The sequence below is a fragment of the Periophthalmus magnuspinnatus genome, chromosome 9, assembly GCF_009829125.3.
Source record: "Periophthalmus magnuspinnatus isolate fPerMag1 chromosome 9, fPerMag1.2.pri, whole genome shotgun sequence".
NCBI classification, from domain to species: domain Eukaryota; kingdom Metazoa; phylum Chordata; class Actinopteri; order Gobiiformes; family Gobiidae; genus Periophthalmus; species Periophthalmus magnuspinnatus.
Genome location: NC_047134.1, coordinates 6,298,726 through 6,310,200, shown reverse-complemented (window position 1 = coordinate 6,310,200; position 11,475 = coordinate 6,298,726). Strand labels below are relative to the sequence as shown.

The 11,475-nt window shown below is 39.5% G+C and overlaps 1 protein-coding gene across 1 annotated transcript; it reads right to left on the bottom strand.

The window, feature by feature from the left end:
- Window positions 1-4,337: 4,337 nt before the first annotated feature.
- Window positions 4,338-9,796, bottom strand: elovl7a (ELOVL fatty acid elongase 7a). The gene is made up of 8 exons (XM_033972405.2): window positions 9,666-9,796; window positions 8,782-8,853; window positions 8,513-8,703; window positions 8,201-8,281; window positions 8,060-8,116; window positions 7,444-7,549; window positions 6,562-6,698; window positions 4,338-6,165 (listed from the first exon to the last, which is right to left on the bottom strand). The coding sequence occupies exons 2-8, from the start codon at window positions 8,843-8,845 to the stop codon at window positions 5,869-5,871; spliced, it is 933 nt and encodes a 310-aa protein (XP_033828296.1). The 5' UTR covers window positions 8,846-8,853; window positions 9,666-9,796; the 3' UTR covers window positions 4,338-5,868.
- Between the last annotated feature and the right edge of the window lie 1,679 nt (window positions 9,797-11,475).

The window sequence follows — 11,475 nt, the reverse complement described above, 5'->3', positions numbered from 1 at the left end:
ACTGGAGCAGAGAAAACGTACAAAGTTGAATTTGCTGTTCAAAAAGATTGTCATCAACATTCCCTGGGGGTGTGATGTTAACTAGAGGCACTGCTCTATCTGAAGCTCTGTTAGACTTTAATCTGAGCTTTATTTTAGCACAATCTGACCAGAAAGAACTGACTTAGTTCAAACTACAACAGGTGAGCTGATTTGTGCTATGACAAGCTAGCTAGCATTAGCTAACATTTTTAGAGTTAGTCACTCTCACCTTTTTGTTGAAAATCAAACTCCTTTTTTGCAATTATTTTTATTATTTGTATATAAAAAAAATTTAACTCCTAAACAGGACCATGAACGCTCGGATTGATCACAGGCTCCTGAAAATGTGTGTTAAAATCTATGTTCTATTTTTTCTTGAGTTTTAACTTAGCAGTGTTTCTGTGCATTGCGGTTATCAAAAAAGGCATGGTTTAGTAACATTTAGAAGCAAAGCGACTACAAGGTTAGACTACTTAGCTGAGTCACGCCACACTCGGTTGGTGGTGGGTGAAGTGTCTTGCTTAAGGACACAACAACAGTTTGCACCAGAATCACTGCTGTCCCACTGCGCCACCTGCTATTCCCAGCAGTCTCCCATCCAAGTACTAACCAGGTCCAGCCTTGCTTAGTAAAAGAGATCAGATGTGATCAGATGAGATCAGACAGTCTCAAAGTGTTACACAGTAGCACAGCACCTGCAGCTTGAGCAGAGCGGCCATGACAGCTGTATGCTATGTTCTGGTCTCTGTTCTGTTCTTTCCCTGTTATAGTCTCTGTTCTGTGCTCTAGTCCCTGTTCTGGGTTCTAGTCCCTGTTCTGGGTTCTAGTCTCTGTTCTGTGTTCTAGCCTCTGTTCTGTGTTCTAGCCTCTGTTCTGTTCTGGTCTCTGCTCTGTTCTAGTCTGTTCTGTGTTCTGGTCTCTATTCTGTGTTCTGGTCTCTGCTCTGCTTTGGTTTCTGTTCTGTTCTGTGTTCTGGTCTCTGTTTTGTTCTGTTCTCTGTTCTGGTCTCTGTTCTGTTCTAGTTTGTTCTGTGTTCTGGTCTCTGTTCTGTGTTCTGGTCTCTGTTCAGTGTTGTAGTCTCTGTTCAGTGTTCTGGTCTGTGTTCTCTGCTCTAGTCTCTGTTCTGTGGAGGTGTGAGGGTGTCGTGTTCCTCTCTTTTCTCCCAAATGCACAAATAGCCAATTACCTCGTCCCACATCAGAGCAGCCAACATGTCTGCTACAGGAAGAAGGGAAACTAGAGGCTTTAGCTGGAAAGAAATTACAAACTTACACTGAACGCGTTTGGAGGGTTTCATATTCTTGAATGTGATGATGTCATACTCAGAAATGTGTCATTACATCATTACATTCCTTTACCATGAAATATACAAAAGTGACCAGACCAATTCATTTCTTGTATTAACAAAAACATCATTTGAACATCTCCATCTGTATTAAATATGATAGGCCTATAGAATGTTGTGATCTCGCTTGAAACACGGACACTTTAATTAAACATGCAGTTAGTTAGTCCAAAAGCCCTGTGCAAATGCTGAAGTACTTTTGAGTGACAGCTCCGTCATGATACTTATTCTGCTATTATTCAATGGAACAGGCTCAAAACTTTACACAATATGTCAAAAATCAATTTGAATTTCAGACCAACCTAAATAAAAAAGCAGATTTTATTAAAGCTTCACCATGTAACTTCTCTAGTGGAGGGTCCAGTACTTGCTCGTCCCCATGGAGATGTTATTGCTTTGCCAGAATGTTCCACAGTATGGCATTAAACACATCTAATTATTAAACTCCATGTGTATTATGTATGGCCAAAAATTCATTTTAAAACATACTTTCAGTGTGAGCAGTGTCTCCACTTCACAGATCTGACATCCAACTTGGCCTGGTGGTGCCACTTACCTGTCTCCATAGGGATAGACAAATGTAATGTCGAACTTTGGAACATTCCAGGCATTTCAAGAAATACTATCTACATGAAGACAAGCTTTTGGCCAATCAGAAAAGTTGCACAGTGCACTTTAAATTGCTACATTCAGGAATAACACAGACTTGTACAGAAGCTGTAGAGAAGCTGACATGCTAACACAAGCTGACATGCTAATAGTCCTCAGAGCTGCAGAAGATACAATGATCACACTGAGTTGCTCTTCGTCTCTCTGCCTTAAACTGTCAGAGCAGAGTTTTATTCAGTTGCAGAATTACCATAATTATGTGAAAGAAATGACGATAATTATCCCCCAAAGACATCTGCTCCAATGGTCAGAGCAGCGGCACGCTCCAAGACTCTCCAGCTCCTCCCTCTGACCTTTAAACAAAACAGCATCTGTTTAATGCGTCTGTATTACTTCAGTCTGTAAAAACTTATGAACAACATGTTTACTAAGAAGGTTATTCCTTGGTTTTACATTACAGAAACTTGAAGCATCACTGTGTAACTTTCTGAAGGTGGCAAGTCATCTCCATGATACCATAGAAATAAAAAGTTAAATACTTTAATGGGACATGAACATCTCCCCAGAGGGGCGTCCTGAGCAGATGCCGAGCCACCTCAACTGCTCCTTTCCATGTGGAGGAGAAGCGGCTCTAGTTCGAGCTCGTCCCATGTGACTGAGCTCCTCACGTTCTCTCTAAGGGTGTGCCCAGCAAACCTGCAGAGGAAACTCATTTAAACACTTGTATCCATTATCTTGTTTTTTGGTCATTACCCAAAGCTCAGGTGAGGGTAGGATCAGAGCTCTAAACCAAGTCTAAACTAGATCTAAACCAGGGACCACAGGTGAGAGTAGAACGTAGATTGACCAGTAAATCAAGAGCTTTACCTTTGGAGTCAGCTTTTTTTTTTTTACAACCACAGTCTGATACAGCAACCTCATCACTTTAGACGCTGCACCCATCCACTTGTCAATCTCACGCTCCATCCTTCACTCAATCGAGAACAAGACCCCAAGATACTTGAACTCCTCCACTTGAGACAAGGACTCACCACCCACCTGGAGAGGGCACCACCTTATTCCGGTTGAGAACCATGGCCTTGGATTTGGAGGAACTGAGGAACTCTCATCCCAGCCACTTCACACTCATCTGCAAACTGCCTCAGTGCCTGCTGCAGGTCCTGGTTCGATGAAGCCATCAGGACAACATCATCTGACCCCCTCTGGCCCCTGAACCAGTTCTGTTCTTTCCCTGTTATAGTCTCTGTTCTGTGCTCTAGTCCCTGTTCTGGGTTCTAGTCCCTGTTCTGGGTTCTAGTCTCTGTTCTGTGTTCTAGCCTCTGTTCTGTTCTGGTCTCTGCTCTGTTCTAGTCTGTTCTGTGTTCTGGTCTCTGCTCTGCTTTGGTTTCTGTTCTGTTCTCTGTTCTGGTCTCTGTTCTGTTCTAGTTTGTTCTGTGTTCTGGTCTCTGTTCAGTGCCTGCTGCAGGTCCTGGTTCGTTGAAGCCATCAGGACATCATCTGACCACCTCTGGCCCCTGAACCAGAATCCTCCGGTCTCTGAACCGGATCCCCTCTGGCCCCTGAACCAGACACCCCCCCGGCCCCTGACTGCGCCTAGAAATTCTGTCCATAAAAACAATGAACAGAACCAGTGGGTCTAGTGTAACGTGCACTGAACAGGTCTGACTTACTACAGAGAACACAGCTACTCAGCAACACTTTAAAGACATTAAAAGACATGTTTTCACACAATTCTGCCTGCACAATATCTGGAGATCATTAATTGCAAAACTAAAAAAAAAAACCTAGATAATTTTTGTCTCATCACCCAAACCAAAATGTAACAGTTATCTTTCCACATTTTAAAGCCCCTCGTGTATTCTGTTATTCTCTTTATGTGTCTGTTTATGCATATGTTTGTTGTTGCATAATTAGCCATCTCACACACTGAACCCAGCACTGGTGCAGTTTTCTAGGTTTAAACTCGGGGCTGGCTCTGTCACTGTATAGGTGATCAGATCCTCCACCAGCCTGAAGGTGGAGCTGTCCTCCTGGTCCAGCTAACAACCACCTACAACCAGCTAACACGGATCTAATAAAATAACACAGCCAGTTAAAAACATAGCCATTATAACGTAACAGTTAACAGCATAGCCACCTAACAGACAAGGTCACAATAAAGGTACAAATTAGGTAGAATATGAAACACTTCTTCTACAGTCACTAGGTGGCGCACACACATCATCAGACTCCCCGACCTGTGTGTGGAGTTTCCATACTTCTCCCTGTGTCTGGGGTTTGCTCCAAACAGGTACCTAAAGTTCTCTTGACCAAGCCCATCTCAAGCTCACCTGGAAATGGGTCAAATGCAAAGCCAACACGTAGCTTTCAGACAGCACTTTAATTACTCAAGTAGAAGTAAAACTTTGTTAATCTTCCCCCAATGAACCTGTGTGTTGGCCAGACATTTTGAACATGTATTGCACCCATAGACTATAAAGAAGTGGACTAAGGGAGTGTGATGTCCTGATTTGTCTGTTATTAATGTTCATATCTTAATTTACAGACAATAGTGAAATAAACACCTGGATCATGTACACTGGGCTAATACAAAAAATTTAAAACCAAAATGACAAGTCTGACAGCACCAGTTACAGGGAGAGGGGCCAGTTTTTACAAAGAAAGTGAATTGGAGCTAGAGTCAGTTGAGCCACAAGCACACCCATGATCAGCTCTTGCTTGGATCGCAATGGCTAGCAGGTTAGCCATGTCCATTTTCTTTGAAACATCTTTTTTGTCTTATCTGGGTGACACATTTATTTTAAACACATTAATCCTTTTTTACTCATTTTGAAACAAAAACAGGCAAAGAGGGTGCCTTATTGACAAAAACATGTAGGGAGATCAGGAGTAAGAATACAAACATTTTATTTTCATAAATACAAATTTAAAAAAAAAACAATATACACAGCAATAACAAGATTAACATGAAAAAACTAACCAACATGAGGCCAGTGTTTATGTTGGTTGGGAAAAAAAAAAAAGGTTAAATCTTTTGTCTAAACTAAGGCAAGGGTCCTCAGTCACCAAAGGAGCAGAATGTTATGTCACTTTACATCAAGATCATTATAACGAGATCATAAACTACCCCACTGACTTGGTCCAAACCAAAGATTCAGACCAGATTCACAAAAAGTAGCACCCTGAGCCAGAGAGGGAGTAGTCTGTGAGTTTGAGTCAAGAACATTCATTTCTAAGTGTCAAAAACCTGTTATTCTGTACAGGAAGTAGTTACAAGCTCCACTTTGGATCCTACAAGAACCGGCAACACAGCCCTCCACATGAACCATTGCAGCCTCATAGAACTAGTGTCACGAGCTACATTTAACATTTCACACCCGAGCCAGGCCAAATCAATCATATGAGATATTCATGTCAATTTTGGCCTGGTTATATTATAGTGTTAAGTGCACAAGTTAACCAAAGTCACTAAAAACTGTTCAAAACGGTAAAAATTATCACTCGAGGCTTTAAGTTATACAATAATGTAAAGGCCATTTTAACTTAAAAATGTGCTTAAATGGTGTGAAAGTTGATTGCTGACACTTAGGAATACTAATAGTTGAAATCTTTATACAAGTTGGTAGGTTTAGGATGGGCCGAGACCAAAGGCGAGATTATGAATAAACTTCACCATTTTTAGTTTAGTATCATTGTAGCACTCACCTTTTGCCCAATCCACGTGTGATTATAAACATGTGCACAATCTTGTGGCCTGTGATCTCACCCCATCCTTATGAGTTGGAGTTGTAAATAAATATAAAATCAGTCCCTTGTTGTAGGCAGGTGATGCTTAAACATGTAAACAATGTCTTTGGTTCAGGGCTAGTCAGTCGCATTGACGCCCTCTGCTCTTATGCGTCTTTGTGGTGGAAGACATTCCCATTAGAGTGCCCGTCGGCATGCCCGTTGCCATCTGCGCTGGCGGTCCCGCTCATGATCCCGTTGGTGTGGTGTGCCCATGTCTGTGCTTGCAGCACTTTGGGGAGACGTTTTCCTTTGGTATAGGCATGGTAGTAGAAGTTGAGGAAGAGGAACAAGAAAATCATGCCATACAAGCCAATGATGTAGATAAAGATGGGGAACTGGTATGGGCAGTCCTTCATGAAGAAATACTGGCAGATGTGGGTGGTGACCATCACAAACTGGATCTGAGGACACAAAAGGAATTTCATTATAAACTGCTTCCTGGTGAATTAAAGTAATGTCAGTTTAAAACTTCTTAACACAGTTGCTCAATAGTTTGTTTTCCTCCGATTCATGCTACACAATATTTTTTCCTAGAACAGCCACCTTTTAATACACCTCCTCTGGTCAGAAATGCTTGTTTGATAATGTAGGCAATATTTGTTTACTACAAACAGAATAAAGCACAAATTAGAGGAAAGATGTTCATCATTGTCAACTTCCTTACAAACTAATGCAAGTTTAATACTACAGGTCAATCTCCCTCCCAACGTATTTGAAAATTTAGTACCAAAAAATCCCCCAAAAAAACAAAATCTAATTAACGCAACTAACTACTTGAGTGGTCTCAGATGTCATACCAGTTGGATGGTGGTGAGGTGCTTCTTCCACCACAGGTATTTCTGGTATTGTGGGCCCATGGCGCTCAGCCCGTAGTATGTGTACATAATGACATGAACGACGCTGTTGAGGAGCGCGTGGAACGTCCCCAGACCACCTGAGAAAAATAAAAATAATTACATTCTGAAATGTAAACACAAGTGAAAGTCTTCCCCCAGAGTCAATCAAAAAGGATTTCTGCTCAAGTGCACTACAGCAAAAGACAAAGTTTAAATCCGTCAACTGCACTATGTAACCTTTCTGATTGAGGGTGTGCCACCTTCTTGTTCCCATAGAGATTGCATTGCCTCGTCTGGAATGTTCCCAGTGCACCCAGAGGTATGACACTGAACCTGTCCTGCATGTCTTCACTTTTTAGAATATACCTTATGGAAAACCTGCATTCTTACTGTCAGACATCAGACCTGTGGAAAGGCAACCCTGCTAACTCGAGATAGTGGTGATGTCCAGGTCAAAGCAATAACCTGACCAGAGACAAGCAGTAGCCGGACCCACCACCAAAAAAAAAAAAAAAAAAAAAAAGTTAGCAATGATGGAACAATACTTTGATTTTTGGAAAGTATTCAGATACAAGGTCCAATTTTACTGCAGTATTCTATAACCAAGTACATTTTTAATCAAAGTACTGGGTTCTGAATACCAATTTAAAAACAACTGCTCTTTAAGCAAACACTGTTTTTAAATCCCATTTTTCTCACCAATATCACAGTTAGAAGCCTAAATTAGCAACAAATTGAAAAAGTAACCATCCCAGAATCCAATTACTCAAAATGATTCAGAAAACATTCAGTTACTTCCAACACTGAAGTTAGTTAACCTCTAATGCTAAAATTCAAACTTACCTGGAGCAAAGCGGACTCCGAACCACCAGGTGAAGGGCATGATGGAGTGATGATAAACATGGAGAAATGTCACCTGGCTGTTTTTCTTCCTCAGCACAAAGAAGATCTGAAGAGGATCAGAAAGTGAATACAATGAGGTTCATATAAAGTCAAACATACGGGATTCATTAGGGCCATCTATGAACCACACACAGATCATCATTTAAGGAAGTACGAAGCACATCGAATTTGACACTTTGTGAAAACCGTAGTGAAGTAGAAAGTACTTTTCATATGATTTGAGGGGTTATTTTTAATATGTTCGTAGTAACATCCTGATTAAAGTTTGTGTTTGCGCAAAGCTGAAGCTTGAACCCAAATACACAAAATAAATGGATTCATATAATTTGTGACTTAAATATGTCCCATTTTAAAATTCACTACATTTACACTATTAAAATCACTCCAAGTATACCTTTACTTTATATTTCTTCAAGAACATACAATTGGAGGCAAAAAGTTACTCAAGTAAAAGTACAGATGCGTGAAAAAAAAAAAAAAATCAATCTACTTAACACAACTGCGTATGTCATCTACCACTGACTACTAAAACAAATGACTATGAGCCACTACTCACCGTGTCCAACATTTCAATAAACTTTGAGAAATAGTAGAGCCAGCATGTTGCCGCCATCTAGAGGACAAAGGGGAGAAGTTGGTAAATAGTCTTCATTATCATTGCGCGACCCTATGATTTTTATTATTTTAAAATATTCACCCTCATAGCCTGTGGCGAATCGGAGTAGTCAACCAAATCACAGCGAAATGAGTATCCCGTACCCCATCCTGACATTACAAACTGGAAAAAAAAAAACAGATAAAATTTAAAAAAATGAAGTCACCATGACGACAGGTGTCAGAAGAAAGTCCAAATATGGCATAAGGAAGTGTCTGTAGCTCCATTGTAGTCACACGGCCAATATTCAAAACCTGTCAACCCTGATGACTGCCCCATATGCCAGAGATGCTATCGAGAGAATTACCTAGAAAATGCAAATGGAGTAAAAAGGGGAAACCGTAAAATGCTCACCTCATAACACATGTACAGCGAGAGCCCAACGACTCCAAAGTTATACACGATCAGGACGTTCTTCAGGTCGAAAGCCTTACGGTTCTCCATGAGCCGTGGGCCCAGAGACATCACAAAGTAAATGTATGCGAGGATGATGATGCTTTGGGGGACAGGGGAGGACATAAGGAGCCAGTCTTCAGTCCTGACATCTGTACAGAAGAACATAAAAAGGTTTGTCAATAAATCAAGCCATTTTTTTATTCGAGTAAATGACAACAAAAGCTCACCTGCATTTTGTATGAACCGATCGTAAACGAGGGCAACCGTTGACTTCATGTTACTGAACTCCATTTTGTGACCTGCAAAAATAATGGAAAAATGTTATAAAAGCAAAAATGTTAAACAACCAGCCTGACCTGAACCCTGCATAAACAACATTCTTTTGCAGAGCACATAGCTGAGGATTCAAACATAATTTTAAAATTAAATCTCTATTTTCAAACAGGCAAAACATTAAAATATCTTTAATTATTAAAATTAGGAGAGGCCATGAATGTTTAAAGTACTTGCACATGAGAAATAATAAAGATTTGAAAAGAAAGTGTTTTCAAAATGGCGGAAAATAGTCCAAATTTGAGCACGTTAAAATGTTTGACCTTTTAAGGGATAAAATAGCAAGTCTTGACAAGCAAATCCATCAACTGGACCCATGATGTAAAACCAGGGCACACCTTATCATTTCACCAGTGACAACTCCCAAAGATTAGCGAACGAGAGCCGAATGTGTCAACGAGTGAAAACAAAACTAAAATGCACTTAAAATGTACATAAAGAGAACTAGCATCAACAAAAAAAAAAAACAAACAATATCATGTGTGGATAAAAAAACAAAACAAAAAAACAACAACAACTGACATCTTCGTAACAACTGCTGTTAATTAAAACTCAAATTGGCTCAGGCCAATTTGAGTTTTAATTAACACAAAAATCTGTAAAATACACGACTTAACCGTAAACTGAACGCGAACGAGCCCAATATAAATCAAGTAACCGACTGTTACTGTATTATGTAAAGATTGTCTAAAGTAACCCGGTGCTGAAACTAGTAGCGCTTTTTTCAAATTCACGTTCATTTTTTAAAAACTTTTACTCAATCTTAAAGCCTACAAACCTTTAGCTGTGTCCTTCGCTTCCAAAAACAATATTCCTCCACTTAAAGCGCGTCTCCAAGTACAAGCCCCCTGTTAAAAAAATAAAAAAAATCACCTGCTCCGCTGATTCAGGTGTGCTCTCCTCACTGCGCGTGTGGCGACAGTGACGTGCGCGCGTGTCTTATGGCGCCGGAGGAGGGCGGGAACAAGGCTTCTGATTGGTCAATACCAACCGGAAGAGTGCGTAAAAAAGGCATTCTTATGTGATGTCTCACCTCTGAAATGTTCAAGACGAAACCCAGAGTTTACGGGACAGGATTTCATTACGTGAAAGGGATTAATGAGATGCGAGGGGTTTTATTAGGCTAATTAGAAATAGCTTAATTATTAATCATATTCATACAATTAATAGAGTTTGGTGACAATAGTAGGGCAATAATACTAAACCAGGCCTGTATTACATTTGTGTTTTATTACTGTTAGCCAGACAATACTAAAATAATGTATTTTTATATATTTCCCAACAATAAGAAACTGTATATAAAGGTACAGGGAAGAAACACATGCCACAGATCTAAGCAGTGGTGGAAAAAGTACAGATACCAGAGCAAAAGATACTCAAACGTACTAGTATCACATAGAAAATCCACTTAAGTAAAAGTATAAAGTATTTGTTTAAAAATGTACTTAAAGAATAAAAAGTTAATATTTCAGGCAGATTTTGAGGTCTTATACAGCTTCAAATGTAGTGATTTTGATAAAGTTTTTTTTTTTTCTGTTTTTACTTGTATATTTTTTCTCAAATTATGAACGTGTTAAAAATAAACCCTCAGCCTCTTCAAAAGGTCTCAGACAATAATAAAAAATACTACTACTAAAAATGTAGCGGAGCAGAAAATACAAATACTCTCAAATGCAGTAAAGTAAAAAGTATCCACTGTAAAATGTACTTAAGTAAAGTACAGATACCTCAAATTTATATGTAACTACAGTAGTATTACACTACTATTACTCCTGTTACTTTGTTACATTCCGCCATTGGACCTATGTATGTTTATGGGCCCATTTCACTCATTGACAGGCTCTGTATTGAAGAGTCTTAAAACATCTGACCCAAGTTTGGTGAGTGTGTTTGTAAAATATAAGATTATTTCCAAGTGGAACCTTCACATTCAAATTGTGTTAAGAATTAGAATAAACATTTAAATTATAAGTGTGTAAATCTGTGTTCTGTCTAACCCAGGTTTCTTGCCTCACTGCTAGTTTCACTGATGCAGACGGCCTGAAAACAAATGTAAATGGTCCTGGGACAGAGAGCGGGCCCTCCCATGTGGACATCAGGCTGAAAGATTCTCACTTTAGATTTTAATGGATATTTTAATTAGTTTTCCGTTTTGCTCCTTGTTACCGTCTTAAAGGTCCTGTATTACACAAACTTACTTCTTGTGAGCTTTAAACCATGTTCTAATGCTGTTACCTGCTCAAAAACATACCTGGAGTTATGTTTTGTTTCATTCACAAATGTTTGAGTAACACTATTATTATTAGCATGTCTAATGCTCTGTTCCAACTTGTGATGTCATGAAGCGGTAGTTTTCAAGTTAACAGCTCCATTTTTGGAGTTGAAATTATCCAAATAATTCTAGTGAAGATGTATGAAGTTTAAAAACACAGGCGAACACTTCCTGTATTACCACATGACATCATTAGGTGCAACAGAGTGTTTTCAGTTTGAGAGAAGAACTCAGCCTAAATATGCAGTGTTTGTGTGTTGAACATGTGTGACTGAAACAAAACACCACTCCAGGTCTGTTTGTGAGGAGGAAACAA